Source organism: Wyeomyia smithii, chromosome 3 (genome assembly GCF_029784165.1).
Source record: "Wyeomyia smithii strain HCP4-BCI-WySm-NY-G18 chromosome 3, ASM2978416v1, whole genome shotgun sequence".
NCBI lineage: Eukaryota > Metazoa > Arthropoda > Insecta > Diptera > Culicidae > Wyeomyia > Wyeomyia smithii.
This window is the reverse complement of record NC_073696.1, coordinates 90,352,028-90,373,395: the sequence shown is the minus strand read 5'-3', so window position 1 is coordinate 90,373,395 and position 21,368 is coordinate 90,352,028. Positions and strand designations below refer to the sequence as shown.

Genomic DNA, 21,368 nt, shown 5'->3' with positions numbered 1-21,368 from the left:
CCGGTGGGAACTTGGTCGTATGCTGACAGGGAAGGCGGAGCTGTTCTCCTTGGAGAGTAGCTTGCATGAGCGTCTGTTCCCCAGGTTAGGGGCGGCTCAAACAGCGACTGATCCGGAGTGGACGACTGAACTATGAAATGCGGTGTCTCGCCAGCTACACCCAAGACGGCAGCCCCGTCGCGAGACTAGGCATCGCAGTCCTAGTAAGGCTGCATGCTGAAATAAACATACTACGAACAATCCAGAGAATGATACGAATCGGAACAATCGGTACAGACCTAGGCAAACGAAAAAGGACAACGATTGGAAACTTGGCACTTGGAATGCTAGGCCTCTGCTCGAATTGGCCCACGCGGGCATTTTGGCCAGAGAGCTACGAAAGGCAAAAGTGGAGGTAGCAGCCATACAAGAGGTACGTTGGCCTAAAACCGGAAAACGTGAATTCCGGGCGGTTGATCCGACCACGGCACTTCTTTCAAGTATCATATCTACTACAGTGGCGGCGACAGAGCGGAACGGGGCGTCGGTTTCGTGCTACTTGGAAACCAAATGGAGCGTGTTATTAGGTGGAGGCCTATTAATGACCGTCTATGCGTATTGAGGATCAAGGGCAGATTCTTCAATTACAGCCTTATCAACTTGTACGCGCCGACAAACGATAAAACCGATGACGTAAAGGAGGAGCTCTATGAGCTCCTTGAGAAAACGTATGGAGAGTGCCCACAGCATGATATAAAGATCGTCATCGGAGATACGAACGCACAAGTCGGACGAGAGGAGTTCTTTCATCTCGTTACTGGAAGGGAAAGCCTTCACTCTACCACCAACGACAACGGCTTGAGGTTAGTGAACTTTGCCGCGGCCAGGGGAATGGCCATCTCTAGTTTCCATTTTGCACGTCTGAACATTCGGAAGCACACCTGGAGACACCCTAATGGAGAGGCCTGCTCCCAGATCGACCACATGCTGATCGACGGCCGGCACTTTTCAGACGTCATAGATGTGCCGTCCTTTCGAGATCTAAACATTGACTCGGATCACTATCTCGTGGTAGGCAAGATACGCGCCCGGTTGTCCAACGTATTTTGATCGAGATCGGCGAGGAAGATACGCCTGAACATCTAGAGGTTATCAGCGGAAGAAGTTGCTGCAGAGTATACTCGGGAAGTTAATAGACGGATGGGTGAAGCAGCTGGAGTGAACCTGAACGAGCAGTGGAAGCACATCCATGATGCGGTCAGCGAAACAGTGCGAGAAGTGATAGGCATGACAACGGGAACCACGCGTAGTGGGTGGTTTGATGCTGAGTGTCTAGAGGTGACGGAGGAGAAGTACCGAGCCTACGCCAACACGTTAGTAGCAGCTAATCGTGTAACGCGTCACATGCGGGAGGCCAGAGCTGCCGAAAAGAGGCTTCATCGCCGTAAGAAACGTGAGCCCTACGATCGCGTCCTCGCGGAGGCGGAGAATTGCTTCACCAGGCACGACACGAGGAGCTTCTATAGAGAGATCAACGGAATCAGGAACCGGACCGTGCCAGTACCTGTCATGTGCAATTATAGGGAGGGGAACCTGATTAACGATGAATCGCAGGTGGCCAGGCGTTGGAAGCAACATTTTGAAGTGATGTTGAACGGTGAGGAAGTTAGGAGAGTCGTCGAGGGGAACAGGATAGAAATTGGGGAGGATGGACAAGCTGTGGACCCACCAACATTGGACGAGGTGAAGAATGCTTGCAAAGAGCTAAAGAACCACAAAGCCGCTGGGAAGGACGGCTTACCGGCCGACCTTTCAAAGTTGGGAGCGAGCGGCTGTGTAGTGCAATTCACCAGATTATCCTGAGGGTATGGTCTGAGGAACAAGTACCTACGGACTGGTTGAAAGGGTTCATGTGTCCTATCATAGGCATAGGCTCGACTGTAGTAATTATCGAGGCATAACCTCCTCAGTTCCGCTTACAAAATTCTCTCCCGTGTCCTGTTCCAGCAACTTGGCCTTTGTTGGAGAATACCAATGCGGTTTTCGAGTGGGGCGATCTACAACGGACCAGATGTTTACCTTGAGACAGGTTCTCGACAAGTTGTTTCTAAGGCGGCGTACGACACAGTGAAACGCAACGAGCTTTGGCAAATAATGCTAGAACATGGATTCCCAACAAAATGAATTGAACTGTTTCGTGCGACGCTTGACGGTTTCATATCATGCGTCAGTACAGCGGGCGACGTTAGATCGTCTGAAGCTCTCGAACTTGCTGTTAAACATACCTTTGGAAGGTGTAAAACGAAGGGCAGGTGTGCAGAGGAGCGGCACCATCATCACTAAGTCTCACATGCTCTAGGCTTCGCGGACGACATTGATATAATTGGTGTTAACCATAGAGCAGTTAAGGAGGCCTTTATGGCTCTCAAAAGGGAAGCTGCGAGAATTGGACTCACCATAAACACTGCCAAAACGAAGTACATGGTGGCTGGCAGAAAGCGTGGTAGTTCAGCGGGTGTTGGTGCTGTGGAAGTGATGGATGGGGATACTTTCGAAGTGGTAGACGAATTTGTTTATCTTGGTACTCTCGTGACATGTGACAGCGAGGTGAGCCGCGAGGTGAAGAGGCGGATTGCGGTGGCAAATAGGGCTTATTACGGATTGCGTAGCCAGCTTAGGTCCCGTAGCCTACAGATCCGTACGAAATGTGCGCTCTGTAGGACTCTGATCCTGATCCTCCCGGTGTCACTCTACGGACATCAATCGTGGACGTGGAAAGAGGCCAATCGACGAGCGCTTGAGGTCTTCGAGCGTAGAATCCTGCGATCAATACTCGAAGGCAAACTAGAGAATGGGGTGTGGCGCAGGCGCATGAATCACGAGCTGTACGAAGTATACAAACACGCTGATATTGTCAAGCTGATGAAACACGGCAGGTTACAGTGGGCTGGCCATGTAGCACGGATGGCGGACAAGCGACCGGCGAAGATAAAATTTAGCAGAGAACTGGATAGAGACCGACGACTTCGAGGTAGACCTCGCACGCGCTGGATGTGTGCTGTCGACGAGAATGCCAGAGCATCGGGTGTAAGAGGAGACTGGAGAGTAGCAGCCCAAGACCTAGTATTGTGGAGACGCATTCTGAATTCGGCACAGGATCTTAACGATCTGTCGCCATAAAAGTAAAGTAGGCAGTGCTGATAAAAGTCATTTTCCCCAGCAAAATTCTTCGAAAATTACAGCCAATCATATTCAATTTTCACTTCCAATGATCGCAGCACTCTTTCTGATACACTAGATTTTCGTCCTAGTAACGTGCTGTTATACTCAGATGAAATAGTTCGCGCGCATCGTTCACGGTTGCGGAATAAAATTTGAAGACAAATCCAACCAAATGATCTTCAAAGCGAAAAAGAAAAACAAACAGTCCACTCAACCAAAATGAACCTCACCGAAACACTTTTTCACTGACACTGACCGATGCCTTGACAATCTTCGTTAACTGATAAACTGATTTTGTTGTCTTGCTTCCATCGCATGAAATACAGTGACATGCGTTCGTTTAGACGCACCATGTTTTTCATAGAGTTTTCTTTCAAAACTATTTGGATTTTGAATGTCATCACTTATTTTTATTTGTTATCATGAACTAAAACAAACAGCATCATTTCTTTAGAAAAAGGGGACTTGATAGAATTAAAAAAGTGAAAAATTAAAAATAAGCTGATGCATTCGTTTAGACGCACCTTAAGTAAACGTAGTAAAAGCTTAAATTTTCTGAGTCAATCAATTGGCTAATAGTTTGTAGCTCCTCCCTTATTTCTAATAACTTTAAATACTATTCTGGGTATTGAATTGTCAAGGTTATGGAGAGTATTTACAGAGATTTATTGCCAGCAGGTACGTGAGCATGATTTAAGGTCGTTTACTGTGTTGACTGGCATCTATTGGCGTAAAATCTTGCAGCCAATATACCCCAGAGGTTCTCGATCGGGTTGCAATCCGAATTACATGTTGACCAATCAAGTACGGTCATGTTTTTTTCAGAAAACCAGACCTTGGTTTGTCGGGAAACATGAATAGAAGCGTTGCCTTGCTGAAATACAACAGGTTTTTCCATATGATCTCCTAGTATGGAACCAAAACGTCTTCCAGAAGCTCGCAGTATTGCTGGAATACATTTTGGTGGTGATCCAGCAGATAGGAATCTCTTCGTCATAAGAAAATCCTCCCCATGCCATAACCGTTACTCCCCAAAAATTTCGCTCGGATCGAGTGACATTAAAATCCACCAAATCGTGCCAGTATTGACTGTAAGAGTCAGGGCCACCTTTTTTCTGATGAGAAATTGCCTATTACAGTCAATACTGGCACAATTTGGTGTTTTAGTTCATGATAACAAATAAAAATAAGTGATGACATGCAAAATCCAAATAGTTTTGAAAGAAAAAACTATGAAAAACATGGTGCGTCTAAACCAGGGGGGATTTACTGCTGTCAAAATTCATATATGTGTGCGTTATCGCAGATCAACTCTGGTCCATGAAGTTTGTTGGTCCATGACGTTTAAAAGATTTCCTGTGTGGCGAGGAAAGTTCATGATTTTCAGCTAATTGCAGGCTGCTGCCACCAAATTTCACTACGTAACGCAGTATGAATAAAAGTTTTCAGCGATTTCTAGAGTTTTGGTAAAAAAGAACGTTACAATTCTACTGAATTTTACTCCAATCAAAACGACAAAAACCAAAACAACCGGACGCCTTGTTGCCAAATATGCTGGTCACGGTTACACGATATTTGACAGATAGATTCCCCCTGGTCTAAACGAACGCATGTCTGTATATAATGAGGTGTATTGACAGTTCACTTCCATGCAAAAAGCGGGAAAGGAGAACTCTGAAAGGATTATAAAAAAATAACGTTTATGGATGCTTTTTTTTTCACTTTCACCCAAGAGTGTCAACAAATATCAACCCAGAAAGTAAGTAAGTATAGCTTCCAAAGAGAAAATCAATAAGACATAATTTGGGGTAGCACATATTTTCGTTTATTTGTATTACTGTGTAACATTAGGTAAGGATGTTCACTGATGTCACTGATTTGTATATATAGATAGTGCTCTTGCACTGGTCATTTCGATTCCATAAACTGTTTACAGACTGCTCCTGAAGATATAATCCTGATAAAACTGTGGCTGTTTTTCCTCTGGTGTAAATTGGTATAGATTAGAGTCATATGTATAGATAAACCTCTTAGCAATCCTTTTGTGTACTCAAGGATGTAGAAAAAACAATATGTTTCAGATAGATTATTCAAAATAATACCATTACGTAAGCTTGCTTAGCAATAGAAAATATGTCTACAGGAGATCTAAGCTACAGTAAATATTTTCTCGATCATGCTCCAAAACTAATCGCTGTAAAACCGTTTGCACTTTCATCACATTGATACGTAAATAGACTGAGAACATTTAATAACAACTTTATGTTAGATTTGGTTGGTTAACAAACAGCATTATTTATATATGTAGAGTAAGGTACACTGGACGTTTGCGTAGAACAAACCATGTGACGGTTAATTTATTTATCAACCGGAAGCTTGGATGTCTTCCAATCTGTCAGTGTAATCCATTGAGCAGTGGCTGATCGATTTCGAAACAGTTCATCGAAAAAGGCGCGATCTTCTGATCTAGCGTCAGGACCACTCCCAACAATGGCTCTACCTAAAACTTCGTTTTTTCCCAGCAGACTGTCGTGAAGAACTTGCAGTTCGATAGTGCAATTCTTCAGAGCATCCTTAGCAATATCGAACGAAAGTGCCTCGTTGAATACTGGGGCAGTTGTGTTCCTAGCCACCGTTGTCTTCCGTTTCTTCAGTCGCTTGCCGTCAATGTTGTACAGTGACACTTTGACGTACGGATCCGAAGAGTTCCGAGTTTCGTCAATGATTCGGAGGTTTCTGGCTTTGATTATAACTACGGTTAACCTTTCGGCTGATGGAAGATATGATAGCGACACCATAAGGTCTCCTAAGTCCTGTTTGGTTTCCTGAAAAAGTAATGTAGAAAACTAACTAATGTAATCATTGCATGGTAATGCTTGTTAAGGTAACTTACTGCTTCAGTGCAGGGCCCTAGCGGTCGCCAGATATCTATCCGGTCCGATAGGTCAACATGCACCAGCGCAAGTTGGGTACCTCCGATAACGACATGGCGTGAGTAGGCGTCAAAGTCGAAAAGAATCACCTCGAGAGCGCGACGTCCCACGGTAGCTGGCCATACCTCGAATACGAAATCTTCGTCGAATACTGTAAGTTATTCATTATAAGAAATGAAAAAAAATATTTCGTACAAATATTGTCAACAGGGTTGCCAGATCGCGATCGCTACCGAAGACGCACGTTGCACACAAAATATTTTTAGAATTTCGTTGGAGCATATATGCATGGAGCCTGTCTACGTGATATTTCAGCTGATAAAAGAGAATGCTTCAGTTGTGATGGTTTGGGGAGCATATTTCAACAGAGGAAAGTTGCCACTACTATTCATCATTATACTGATTCAAAAGCTGCGTTTGATCGCGTTGACCATAGTATCCTGCTCGCTAAGTTGGAGAAATTAGGAGTTGCTTCTGCTCTCGTGCAATGGCTGAGGTCATACTTGGTAAATCGAACGCTGTACGTGAAAATCGGATTAGAACATTCTACACACTTTTTGAATCTGTCGGGCGTTCCGCAGGGCAGTAATTTAGGACCACTTTTCTTTGCACTGTTTATAAATGACGCATCCTTATTACTGCCAGAACCAAGCCGTATGTTTTTTTGCGGACGATGTCAAGTTAATGCGGATTATACGAAGTATCGCAGACTGTCACGAACTCCAGCGGCTCATCGACACTTTTTATAAGTGGTGTACCAACAACCTGATAACCATTAGTATCCAGAAATGTTGCGTAATCTCTTTCCATAGAAAAAATGATCCTATAACGTTCAGCTACACCATGTTTGACCAAACATTAACGAAAGTTAACCAGGTTCGAGACTTGGGTGTTACTTTAGATGCATCGCTATCATTCAGGGCGCACTACAACGAGATTAATACAAAGGCGAATCGACAACTAGGATTTATTTTTAAGATAGCATCGGAATTGCGCGATCCAGTGTGCCTTCGTTCACTGTTCATCTCCCTGGTCCGTTCTGTTTTTTGAAACGAATTCCGTAGTGTGATGTCCATTCAACGCAAATTGGATAACAAAAATTGAAGCCGTGCAACGGAAGTTCGTACGTTACCCCTTACGTTTTCTGCCATGGCAAAATCCGCAGCAGCTACCGGAGTATTCGGACCGTTGCCGACTTTTAGGTATGGAAACACTGCATAAAAGACGTTTTGATGCACAGGCCACCTTTGTATTTAAAATTCTGACCGGTGAGATTGACGCCCCAAGAATTTTAGAGCGATTAGATTCATATGCTCCGGAAAGATCATTAAGACGAAGGAATTTTCTTTCTCTGCCCCAGCGTAACGCATCTTATGGACAATATAATCCCATTCGCTTTATGTCAGCAAGCTTCAACACCGTTGCAGCCTCATTCGACTTTAACATGTCGGCAAATATGTTCAAGCAACTTCTCCGTAGTCTACAAGCATAAACTTTCTACAAAAGTGATTTTATTATGTGTACTGTACATACTAAATTTAGTTTATCATTAAGACCACCTATGTGTCAGATGATGTGATATTAAACAAATAAACTATAAACAATCAACAGGGAATTAATCAAGAATATTATCTACAACACGTCATTAAAGATCATTTGTGGCCTCGTGCGAAGCAGTTTTTGCTTTTAGCAGGATTCAGCTCCAGCACATATGGCATTGGCTGTTCAGAAGTGATGCAACGAAAATTTACCGTGTTTTATCAGCACTTCTGAAGGGCTTGCATTCTCTCCCGATTTAAATTCATTGGACTTCAGCCAGAAAGGTTGGTGATGTAACACACATGAGTCGTGCTGCCTGCTGTTATCGCACCATCGGTGTTATCTCGTTCCTGCTATTCAAGTCGTCCCGACCCTGAGTCTAGTGCTAAAGATGGGATCTTCCAGACGGCCTATCATGGCAAGTATCTTATCGATAACAACTCTCCATGTCCTGATGGCTCTTCACCTCCTAGCACTAAACATCTCATGAGCAAAGCCGCCACAACATCGTGTACAATGCTAATGTACTACCAGAACGTCGGTGGGATCAACAGTTCTCTATCGGAGTACCAACTGGTATTCAGCGACGGTTGCTTCGACGTCTACGCTTTGACGGAAACGTGGCTCACCGCTAACACGATATCGAACCAACTATTCAACGACTCGTACTCCGTTTATCGCCAGGACCGATCGTGCATGAACAGCAACAAAAGCTCTGGAGGTGGCGTTTTACTCGCTGTTCGCTCGAGCTACAAATTGCGTTTAGTAAGCCCTCCCGAAGGCGCGTTAGTTGAACAAGTATGGGTTGCGATTGCTACTGCTGATGCAATGCTCTACGTATGTGTAGTCTACATCCCTCCTGATCGTGTATCCGACGACGCTTTGATTAAAAACCATCTTGACTCTGTTTATTGGGTTGTATCGCAAATGGGGCCCAGAGATAACATTGTCGTGTTGGGTGATTTCAACTTGAACGAGATCACTTGGCAAAGCAATACCAACGGTTCCTTTTTCCCGATTACCTCTCGTTCTTCGATTGGCCCGACGTCACGTAGGTTACTGGATACCTATTGCACCGCTGGTCTGAAACAGATGAGCGGAGTTGAAAACGAGCGCTCTCGCATACTCGATCTGTGCTTCGTTAGCGATGAGCTCTGTGAGGTCTGCACGGTTTCACAAGCTCCATCACCGCTGACTAAAATGATCAGATACCATCCTCCTCTACTGGTAGATTTGAAAGTCAACCCACAACATCGTTTCCGCGATACTACCGATAGCGTCTTCCACGATTTCAACAAAGCTGATTTTGATGGCTTGAATGACTTCCTTCTGTGTGTAGAGTGGGATGATGTTCTTTGAAGCTACGATGTTAACGTTGCTGCGTCAACCGTCTCCGCTATCCTTCTATATGCTATCGACCAATTTGTTCCCATGAAAACCAAGCGTGAAGCAGCTAAACCTGCTTGGACGAACGCCGATCTCAAATACCTAAGAAAAATGAAACGCGCAGCCCTCCGAAGACTAGCAAACGCTGAATATAAGCAACTGAATGATCGTCTGTACAACGCTTATCAGGACCATCTACAAAACAACCTCAAGAATAACCCCAAAAGTTTTTGGCGGTACGTCAACAGCCAAAGGAAGGAAACCGGATTACCCTCTACGTTGACTGATGGTTTGCTGGAAGCTGAATCAACTGTGGATATTGCCGACCTCTTCCTATCTCAATTCAGCAGCGTTTTTACCAATGAGTTTCTAGATCCGCAAGACGTGGCTGCCGCTACCAGAAATGTTCCCTGACTGACGGCATCTGATTCGCAAATCGTTATCACCGATGATATGGTCAAAGCAGCAGGTATGGATCTGAAGTGTTCCACCGGATGCGGCCCAGACGGGATTCCTTCGCTTGTCATAAAACGCTGTATACACTCACTTGCAACACCACTAACCACAGTATTCAATCGCTCTCTGCGTACAGGAGTGTTCCCTACTTGCTGGAAAGACTCGTATGTGTTCCCGGTTTTCAAAAAAGGCTGTAAGCGAGTCGTCTCGAGTTATCGCGGAATAGCCGCTTTGAGTGCTACCTCTAAGCTGTTTGAGTTGACAGTGTTGCGCATGCTGACTCAGAGATATGTACAGTATATATCACCGGATCAGCACGGTTTTATGTCTTAACGTTCCACAACGACTACCTTAATCTGCTTCACATCGATTGTAATTCGTTAATTAGAAAATGGCCAGCAAGTCGATGCTATCTACACTGATTTATCTGCGGCGTTTGATAAAATGAATCACCAGATTGCCATAGCCAAATTTGACAAACTTGGCATGAATGATAATTTGCTTGTATGGCTCGAATCTTATCTAACCGGAAGAAATATGTCCGTCAAAATCGGTGACCACATTTCCTCACCTTTTCCCATTTGGTCCGGTGTTCCTCAGGGAAGTCATCTTAGACCATTTCTATTCTTGCTGTACATGAACGAGGTCATCCTTACCCTCAAGTGCTCTAAACTCTCCTACGCCGATGACTTGAAGTTATATTACACGATAAAACAGCCAAAGGACGCGTTGTTCTTGCAACAGCAGTTGGAAGCCTTCGCTGACTGGTGTCAACTTAACCGGATGCCGTTGAACGTATCCAAATGCTCGGTCATTTCGTTTAGTCGCAGAAGCTCCGATATCAATTTCAACTACGCTTTGGCAGGTGTACAGTTAAAGCGCGAATCAACAGTAAAAGACCTGGGAATTCTGCTCGATACCAAACTGAACTTCAAAGATCATGTTGCATACATCGTTTCGAAAGCCTCGTCGCAGCTAGGATTCCTGTTTCGCTTTGCCAAGAAGTTTAAAAACATTTACTGCCTGAAAGCATTATACTGTGCAATTGTTCGGCCGTTACTGGAATATACATCTGTGGTTTGGGCACCCTATAATCAGTATGGGAAGAACCGCGTTGAGGCCGTTCAACGCAGATTCGTCCGCTTCGCTTTGCGCCACCTCAGGTGGGCAAATCCACGCCACCTACCCTGTTATGAAAGTCGTTGCTTGCTGTTTAGATTAGAACTATTGGAGGATAGACGCAACTTGGCTAAAGCGTGCTTCATAGCTGACCTCCTTCAGGGTAATATTGACTGCTCTTCGCTACTTAGCTCTTGAACATCAACATACGCCGCCGCAACCTCCGATCGCACCCGTTCCTGAGAATCCGTCGTGCAAGGACTGATTATGGCCGTCATGAACCAATGAGTGATATGTCTCGAGTGTTTAATAGCTGTTACCATGTTTATAACTTTAACGTATCTTGCGAAGCGAACAAACGTAGTTTTAAGCGCATTTTGTGTTATTTTAAGCTGTTATTATTAGTGAGGTCATTGGGGTAAACATATTATCTGTTGACTAAAATAAATAAATGAATAAATAAATAGACTTTGGACACTTTTAAAATCCGTTTGGTGAAAGTCTACCATGAAATGCCGATCGAAGTCGTGCATGCGGCTTGTGATAATTTTAAGAAGCGTTTGTGAGCCGTAATGAAATGCAAAGGTTAAAGATTTGAATTGAACTGATTCGACTGTAACTTTACTACTCTACCATGATAATACAATAGAACCAGAGATGAAATATTCATCTGTTTTAATTTGATGGCATAATGTGTACTACTTTCACGGTGACACCCTGTAGAGAAAAATTGTTCTCGAAAAAATGACATATTTTAGCAACTTTCATTCTTGGTAAACTTGCAAAGCCATTCAAAATACTATGAGTAACAACAAACTTCATGGTATGTGTTTCTAAAAATACAATAATGTTTGTATCCGTCCGTTAGGATAAAAAGAAAGTAGGTTAGGTTATAAAAACGAAATGCATCTTTGATTTGCCCCCCACGGTTATTACGTCTTCATTTGAAATGACGACAGCTTGCCCTTGCATAACGCGAATGACATTTTATTTTAAAGCATATTTTCTGGTTGAATGGGGCAACTCACGTCACTTTCGTTAATGCACCAATGTGTTATTGCAGAGAACGCCAAAGAAATATCCGGTAATTCGAATTTCCCTCCTGTTGAATTTCATGTTACACCGAAGAGTGACAAAATATCCTCAAGGCAGAACCAAAATATCAATATTTTTTCCTACATGTAGTTTCGCCACTTGCAATTCCTATCACACAGAATCTAGTGTGGTCTAGTATATGCAGGATTTTTTCTCTCTGCATTTTCAGCGTAAGTACATTGTGGTACTTTTGCAGCAACATGCCCACAGGGCATCATTGCTATGTGTAAAGCAAGGATGCCATCTATTCACTAAAGTGCATTCGTGCTCGAGAGGCGAACAAACAATAATGCCCAGCTTTGCAAGTTTTATTTCGTGCTAACGCAACATAGAGCGAGCAAAAGCGGCGTATGTCCATTTCACACTTAATTATATTTAATATTTTTTTCAGGAGGCTTAAAGTAGCAACGAATTATGTAGAGAATGCCTTGCTTACAATAAAGTTCGTTTCGTCTAAAGTATTTTTTTTTGTTGGGGAGCTCACGCCACTATTGCTTGCTATGGTGTGCAACACGCAATCGTGACAGTATGAATGGCGCCGTAAACTTTGATTACGCGCTAGTTTGATGAGGACGCATGATGGTTCAAAGTTTACCCGAAAGCTCACGAGTGCTACACTTTTGCAGCACTCCCTGAGCGCAAACGGGGAATAAATTTTGATCTAGTTTTTTTACGATACATAGCACTATCTAGAAGTATTCAAGTTGACACCTTTTTTGAGCGGTCAACCCTTCTTTACCTGGATTCAGTGTTTTCTTGTGTATCCTAGTTTGCCACATGTTGTTACGATCTGGAAGCAGTCTTATTTTTGCGTACGGGTCAGCCGTCCCACTGAAATCACGTGGCTGCAGGTCCTGAGCCTGTAGCGGAAGAAAAAAGTAACGAATCAGGTGAATTTTTAACCTACGTGTGCAGCTAACCTCGATGAGTTTCACATTTAGAATCCCGGCACTGGGATCATAGTTGAGCGTCAAATGGATAGCACCTCGTGCATCGTCTCCAAGGTCCAGCTTGATCTGAGAGTTCCGTTTCGATTTGGTTGCATCGACCACTTCTTCTGGCACTGCACCGTTTTGATTGTTTTTTGCTTTCACTGTGGAAGTTGTGGGTTTCGCTGGACTGGTCGTGCTCAGTACCACGTGTTTGTCGGTACGGGCAATCGGAATCGAACCTACCACTATCACTGATTTGCAGCTACTAGACGAGTCAGCACTGTCCTCGGGGGCTTCCTCTGCAAACGGGAATCGATTGTACTTTTGCAACGTTCGAGCTAATCAACTCTTATACCCACCATCGGATGAGTCTATGAGCTGGCCGTTACTGCTGGTGGTTTTGTATAGTCCCTCTGAGGCCCAGAAAGGAGGATCGTCCGTCTTGGTGAGGTGACTATTGTTGTTGCGGTTGAGGTATCGTGAAGTACCAGGCATTGCATCGACATTGTACGGAATAGGACAGCTGGAACGGCCATCTTGCCTTGAATAAAAAATAGGTTCGTTAAAATGATGATTTCGTTTATGTTTTCCATAAGCATTGATTGGCTGTTATCTATTAAAACGAACGCCACTTTGGACTGTTCGACTTTTATCGCTACAGCACCATAAAGTAAATTATTTCAAATCCATGAATAATGTAAATCAAATAGATTGCAATTTACTCTAAGTGCCATTCATAGTATCCCCCTTATTTTGTTTTACCTCTGACTGCTAGCTTCCCGGGCTGTTTCCAGCAGATTCTTCTCGAACCAGTTAAGCCGGTACCGCTTGGAGCAGGTGATATATATAAGCAAACCGAGTAGGGACACTATTAGAAACGATGTGGCAGCGTAAATTATCACCTGCAGTGACGTTACCGGCTCACCCCCCCGATGGTTAAACAGATTGTCCAGCGATGATTTCATGCTACTGTTTTTCCCGTTTGCCTTTGCGATTTCATCACGGCTCCGATCCAATATATTTCACCTTTTAACAGGGATTTCGCTTCGCTAGAGATGCCTTAGTTGTACTTTGACTGTGCTTCGCTGCCATGTTGAAGTTATTCGTTTAGTATTCTGTAAAGAAATAAGTGAAAGATAGTTTGGTCGTAATATAGTTGGCGTCTTTAAATTAAACAAAAACTTCCATATAAATTATTCATAAGCATTCTGTTTGAATTCCCCGACTTTATAAATAGGATATACTCTCCCGCTTATTACTTCATAATTTCGTAGTGTTTTTATGCCGATGTCTCACTATTTGCTTTTTGCTGCGTTGTCTGACGTGTTAATTCCTTCCCGGTGGGTGATGTTTTACCATAAAAACCGCCCGAAAATTCAACTTCGGTGGCATTGTAATGATAGTGGGTACAAAGTAAGTCCAAGTATGAAAATCTTTAAAATGTTTAGAGTGCAGGTTGATCATCAGTTTGAAACACAGTTTGTATCAATTGCGCTTTTGTTTCACGAACTATACATTTATCCTGAATGTGTATCCTAATAAAGGTATCATCATTATCATGAACGTCAGTTTAACGACTTCAGTGATATCATACCATCCAGATTTAACCTTTGATTCGATAACGAACATTAAGTTTTTATCTGGTGTAAGAGGAGTGGTCAGAATGGTGTTAGAATATTGTGATCATTATTGATTGCAAGCTGAATGTGAGTGTGATTAGCGAAAAAGTTTATAAATCTTCAGCAATAATATTAATAACACCAGTCATAGTAACCAAAAATCCTGCCCTTGGTGAAATCTGATTTATCTCTGATTGTTTCCATCCCACGCGCATCGCAGAAAACCGATGCTATGACCTTACCAGCGGATGGAATTATCTTCGTCTTCTTCGCAGAATCCGCTTTTAAGTCTGAATCATTTATTCATTCATGTAGAGTTTTGTCTATAGTTATAAATCAACGCAAGAATCCGGCTCTGTTGCTGCGAATCGTCGCGAAACAATCACTAGAAACATTAGACTTCTTCATCTATAGGTCAGGAAAAATACTTCTTGGTACTCTCTCGTAGCAGACTGTGGACCGGAAATAGCAAATACCAGCACTCACGTTTTGTTTGAAAATTTTCTGTCGATACTACCGACCTAAATTTCCTTCAAAAATCATTTCAATTCTATTCTCAAACCGCCAAAAAAGCAAGAATTCTGCATAAGTGTTATTCCGACATCACGATGAAACATTGGTTCGAAATCTTAAATCAGTAATACGCGAAACGTCAAATTTCCTTCTAAATTTTCAATATTTTAATAATTCAAAGGTATTACCACTGTCATAAAAAATAATTCATAGATACACTAAGGCCGCTTTTTACGCGGTTTTTTTACGTGGATTCCGGAATTCACGCGGTTTTTTACGCGGATTCCGGAATTTACGCGGTTGTTTTACGCGGCATGTATCCCCCGCGTGAAAAGCGACTTTAGTGTATCTTATTTACCCAACAAAACATTTAAGGTCAAAATTCAAAGCATTGCAAAATATTTATAAGTTTTTAGATGCTTCCATTCTAACGTTTTATTCTAGGTTTTAAGCTTCAATTTTGATTTCATTTTCCGTTGCTTGAGTACCGCTTTTGTCCTAGAAAAATCCAATATTTTAGAGTGATTGGATAGAAAAAAGTTATCTCATATCAAAAGCTGAACCAAACGCATTGTTTGACTGTATGCGCTCGAGATGACTAACTAACTAAACTTCGCCAGCAAACAACTGATCCAGCGTCAAAGATGAAAATTTATCTTCATCGCATCGTGACGGAAGCTTAAATATTGATTATTTATAACAATCAAAAGCAGGAGAATATCATGAAAACTGCTCGGTTACGCATTTACGTCATTGGTTCGGCTGAATGTTTACGCTACGAAGGTAATGCTTTATATTTGATGAACACCCCGTCACACTGTTTCCAAAGTTGCATAAAAGTGATCAAAATTATTTTGACCCAAAAACATTGATTTTAGAGCCGTAACGTCTTCAGCAAAGTTGTTCCAATAATTATTCTCCATCGTATAAAAGTTACAATTCCATGATTAATCCTCTCAACAGTGAGAAACGAGTTTTACTTTTCTCATTTTGGAATATAAAAATTCACTTTGTTTAGAAAAGTTGTAGCATATTTTAAAAGAAACAACTTTGTTGAAGACATCATATTTCTATCTATTTATTTAAATGGACTTTTGTGGAGTTTTCTATAGACTGCTATAAAAAATCTTTTTTTTTGCTATTCAACTTTTTATAGTGATTTTCTACAATTTACGAATGTTCTACAACATTATTTGCTACAACAAAAAAAAAAAAATTCTCCTAAGAAAGTTTATTTTTGTCTCACATATATATTTGGTTGTTGACGATTTTGACTATAATAATGCGCTAATTTACACTAAGTACTCTTAACTCAAAAAATAATAATTTTGGAGTAATAGTGTCTTCAGTAAAGTTATTCTATTAATTACACTGTGCTACAGCGATTTAGAACTTCTGAAGTGACCTAGTGTAGGTTGTAGGTCTTGTTGAGTGTAACAGCCGCTCATACTAGAAATTTTCCAAACACCCCCAAAATCTGAAGTTATGGTCAAAATAAGATTTTTTGGACTTCAGCGCATATAATATTTTTTTAACTTAGTCATTTATCAACCGATTTTCAATATTTAAGCAGTTTTAGAAAGAGGACAAATAGAACTTTCAAATTTATACAGGTTTGTTCTAATATCAATAAAACAAGTTGAGTTATTTGAGCTTAAATCTAATTTTTTAGACTTTTTTACGCAATTTTTCAATTTAATTGTCCAATTTTTTTTTTGTGAGAAGCATACCACACATATACTATAAATTTGAAAGTTTATTCAATTTCGATTCAATTGAAAGTAGTTTTGTAAATATTTGTAAAGTTTTGTTGATATTTGGCTAAAATTGGCTCAAATTTTACCTATATGTGATGTATAGTTTTAAAATAGTTTATGTTAATTTTAAATTTTTCCAAATTTATTCGCAATTTTTTACACATTTTTGTAATGAACGAGCTTTAATTGCTGCAGAATTTGAAAAGTACATTTAGTGCCAAACGAAAACAGTAAGTGTTGTCTATGAAAATCTGTTATAATTTGGCTGAGATATGACTTGATGTGTTTCACCATATACTTAGATTTCATCAAATCATTTTTCAGCATAATTATAACATATTTTCATTAACAACACCTATTGTTTTCGTTTGGTACTAAAAAGAACTTTCCAAATTTCACAGCAATTGAAGCTCCATCATTACAAAAATGTGTGAAAAATTGCGAATAAATTTGGAAAAATTGGAAAATATCATAAACCATCTTATTTATTTGAAAACTATTCATCACATATAGGTAAACTTTTTAGACATATTTATATGTTTCAAATGCTCTATTTTTCGCTTTTCCAAAACAGCCAAAACATAAAAAAAACGGTTGAAAAATAACCGTATTAAACATAAAAATGTGAGCTAAGGTAAACAGGGTTTTGAACATAACTTAGAATTTTCGGGGTACTTGAAAAACTTCAAGTAACATTTGACTAAAGTTACAACTCACACTAAGTCACATCAAAAGTTTTTGCATTTTTTCATCATTTGTAGCACAGTGTTATTCTCCATTCTGTAGAAGTTAGAATTTTGTGATCAATCATCCTAAAAGTGAGATATGAGTTTTTTTTCTCATTTTTGCATATAAAAATCCACTTTGCCGAGTAAAGTTCTAGCACATTTTGTAAGAAACAACTTTGTCGAAGACACTATACTTGTATCTGGTCATTTAATATAACTTTAATATAATATAACTTTTTATAGTTATTTTCTAAAATTTTCCAATGTTCTACAATATTGTTAACTACAATAAAACACACAAGTTCACCAAGGAAAGTTTATTTTTATCTCTCAAGTTTATTTAGTTATTCAAGATTTTTATTAAAATATTGCATTTATTTATTTACAAATATCTGCACAGGTAACAGCAAGAGACAAATACCTATATCTGGACTAAATGACGTTTTTCTTATACTTAAATATAGAAGAGGTTTAATTTGCAGATATTTGCAGATTTTAAAGATATCTGTTAGCAGTGTTTCAATAAAAATCGTCAATAACCGATGAAATATGAGAGATAAAAATAAACTTTCTTTGATGAAATTGTGTGTTTTGTGATAGTAAACAAAAACGCAGAACATTGGAAAACTGTAGAGAATCCCCATCTGTAGAAACCTCCACAAAAGTCCATTAAAAAAGGCAGATAGAAGTATGGTATCTTTGAGAAAGTTGTTTCTTATAAAATGTGCAACAACTTTGCCGAACAAAGTGAATTTTTATATGCAAAAATGAAAAAAATAAAATTCACTTCTCACTGCTCAGTGGATTAATCACAAAATTGCAGCTTCTATAAAATGGAAAATAATTAATGGATCAACTTTCCTAGAGGCACGAGGGCTCTTGAATCTAGTTTTTTGGGTCAAAATAATTTTGATCACGTCTTTGCAGCTTTGGAAACAGTGTGGCGTCGGTGCTGTTTGTTCTGAGCTGTTGAAACCGAATGAAACCATCACTGTGAAATGTTATTGAATTCAATTATTGCGATTGAGTCAAACACTACATAAAAATAGTCATTAAGGATTAGAGGCACGAAAAAGTTATTCTAGAGTATGGCTACGCTTAGTCTTACATTGCCAAACTCGTTAAGGTGAAACTGGATTTTGACTTTTTCCCCTACAGTTTTGAGGTTATGTTTCTTTTCATTTAACGATTTCGAGCGTAAAATTTCGGCTTCTTCCTAATAAGTAGCGCTCGAATTGCTACTACACTCGCATATCTTCCTGCTATTGTGACGCGTGGTTAATCTTGCTTCGTTGGCTTGATTCGTAGACAGCTTCAAGGGACCAATTCTATTGCAATTCACAATAGTCCACACAGAAAATAAACCGCACGCTAATCCCTAATGCTCTTCACATATGAATGTCAAAAAACGAACCTAATAATTCTATTATGTCGACCCATATCGATTTTTATTGGAATCCACGGAATTTTAACGGGTATTGGCATTTGACCTGTGCAAGCATTGAAATCTGAGTGTAAAATGATTGATTTTGGTATGCATGACATGGCCAACCGAAATGTAAGACACTTGATTTTGTGCTGTGAACTGAAACGCAAGTGTATTCCACGTAGATATGAAATGTTTCATCTATTAGCACAGAAGTAAATGGAAACCACTTGGCAGTAACGTGTCAATTTTTTACAGTGCAGAACCGAATGTAGGGGGAAATTTGGATCAAGAGTTCGATAGCAATACTCTAGAGTCTAGAACATAGCTATCGAACTCTAGATCCAAATTTCACCTTACATTCGGTTTTTGGACCATTATGCAATGGCATCCAGGCTTGCAATGGGTGCCTTTTTGTCACAAAGTTTCCATGATACAGTGTTGCCAATATCTCAGAAAAGTAAATAAAATATCTTTGGTATCAGGTAACATTAGGATTTACAAAGAAGTGACATTTCATAATACTCGATGACCTCCGAACATTGCACTTTGGTGATGAAACACGACTTTTCAGCATCGTAGATTTGTTATAATTGACAATAAACTATTTAAACTTAATTTCATCTTGCACAAGGCAGGCATATTAAATACAAGGCAGATAATATTAAACAAACTATCTACTCGCTACCGCTCCGTTGTTTCCAACATAGAACCAACTTGCTCAAATGACATGTGGTTTTAAATTAGATTTTTGCATATTTTTGCCGTGAATAATTTACACACACACGCAAAGTGCAATCACGCTATATGTGGGCGAGGAACAGCACAAAATTTAAACCGCAAATGAACTTGTTCGAACGAGAACACCGTGAGAGAGCAGTGAAAACTTTTTCTTTTCATCTTGCTTCTACAGTTCAAAAATGTTAGTTGGTACCTACCTACCTATAACATTACAAAATGCATATAGAGTAGTTATTTCATGGGTGACTAGTTCGTGGATGAAAGCTTAGAAACAATCGCTAATGCCATTTTTGCGTTAGTACAAATTTACTGATGTTTACATCGTAGAATATCGTTAAGAGTCTGAACAGTATTGTTTGATCACAAGCTACCTACATCTAGTTGGTATTTGATTCTAGAAAAATTTGGATGTTAATCATTTTTCCTGATAAGAAAAGGATATTTTTATTTCCAGCTTCTTGGTAGATGAACGCTGATATTTCAGGATAGTGCAGTGAAACAAGAGTAAGCGGATAGAAATAGTACTTATTGATACACAGTAACTGTTCGCTAACTGGGCGAAGAGCACGTCCCAGTTATCGAAATCGGCTCGCTAATTGGGATGTCATTTCAAACGTTAATAAACGTTGAGGGGGATTTCGATGAACAGCAGGCTAACGCTGCCTCGCGACACTTTAATAAAATATTTAAATTTTAAAGTTGGTCGCCAGACAGAAAGTTCTATTCGTGTTGTTACTGTTCATGTTGCTATTAAATTCCAAACTAGAAGGCCAAACTAGAAAGCTAACCGCGAAAGCATCAAGGAGCAGCATCATCCTCTAATGTTCCCCATTCGCATGCCCGCCGATCGTTTTGATCATTGACGTTGGTGGTCTTTTTGACTGGGAGTCGTCTTATTCAGCGAGCGGCCAGTGAAAAGAAGCCCAGTTAAAGTGTGCCCAGTTAGCGAACAGTTACTGAATTCCAGAAAACAAGAGCATTGAAACTAGCCACACTGCACTAGTTTGATAGGTCCTTGAGTCGGCTGATCATGAGCGTTTCCATGCCAAATGATTTGAAAACACACAAAAATTTACTTGAACTTTTTTGCAAACTGAGTGTTTTCCATTCACGAAATCACTAATTAGTGACGCTAAATTTCGTTTTCAGCAGTCCTCCAGAGGGGCTTCGGTAATCTCTCCCTCATCTGGAAACGCGGCCTGGAGGCCCTGCGCGTATTCAGTAGCGCTAAAACTAGCTTTTTTTCTAACCAGTGGCTCAGTTTGTAGTTATATGGACACTCTGATGGTTTTCAAGTATCCATAGATCAGCATCATGTATGTCATGTTCGTTGAGTTAGGATATCACGAATTGGGACATAGGGTTGTATACCTCAGGCCTTAAGGGAATCCAAAAGTAAGGATCTGGCGTTACGGAATTTAGTACACACTCAAACTACGTGTTCAATGTCATGATACCCCAATCCACAAATACAATGATTACTGTTCGTAAGCCCAATACGCTGGAGATGTGCGTCTAACCCGTAGTGGTTGGACATAATCCGAGACATCACACGAATGAAATCTCGTCCTACATCCAATCCCGTAAACCAAGATTTGGTGGATACCTTGGAAATGATGCTGTATAGCCGCCTTCCCAATTCCCCCTTATCCCATGAGGTCTGCCAGCTGACAAGCATACTCTGACGTGAAAATTGCAAAAACTCATTGTAGGCAATTGGTCTATAGGACATATCACCGTTTGTTGCGCCCACCTTAATCAAAGTGTCCGCTTTCTCATTGCCCGGGATGGAACAATGAGAAGGACCCTTACTGAGGTAATCTGAGAAGATTTTCCGGATAAAGCACTCAAATGTTCCCGTATTTTCCCCAGGAAATACAGAGAGTGCTTTGCATTCTTCATCGATCGGAGAGCTTCAATAGA

At 40.6% G+C, this 21,368-nt stretch overlaps 1 protein-coding gene across 4 annotated transcripts in view; it reads right to left on the bottom strand.

Annotated features, from left to right (window-relative positions):
* Window positions 1–5,003: 5,003 nt before the first annotated feature.
* The window catches only part of LOC129726583 (synaptotagmin-1), a 119,498-nt gene continuing 103,133 nt past the window's right edge, over window positions 5,004–21,368 (bottom strand). For all 4 annotated transcript variants that reach the window (XM_055683458.1, XM_055683460.1, XM_055683457.1 and 1 more), the window contains exons 2-7: window positions 13,424–13,776; window positions 13,021–13,202; window positions 12,650–12,960; window positions 12,469–12,589; window positions 6,095–6,285; window positions 5,004–6,026 (exon numbers count right to left, since the gene is read on the bottom strand). In XM_055683458.1, the coding sequence (XP_055539433.1) occupies window positions 5,559–6,026; window positions 6,095–6,285; window positions 12,469–12,589; window positions 12,650–12,960; window positions 13,021–13,202; window positions 13,424–13,626 (1,476 nt within the window). In that variant the 5' untranslated portion in view covers window positions 13,627–13,776 and the 3' untranslated portion in view covers window positions 5,004–5,558. The remainder of the gene's footprint in view (window positions 6,027–6,094; window positions 6,286–12,468; window positions 12,590–12,649; window positions 12,961–13,020; window positions 13,203–13,423; window positions 13,777–21,368) is intronic.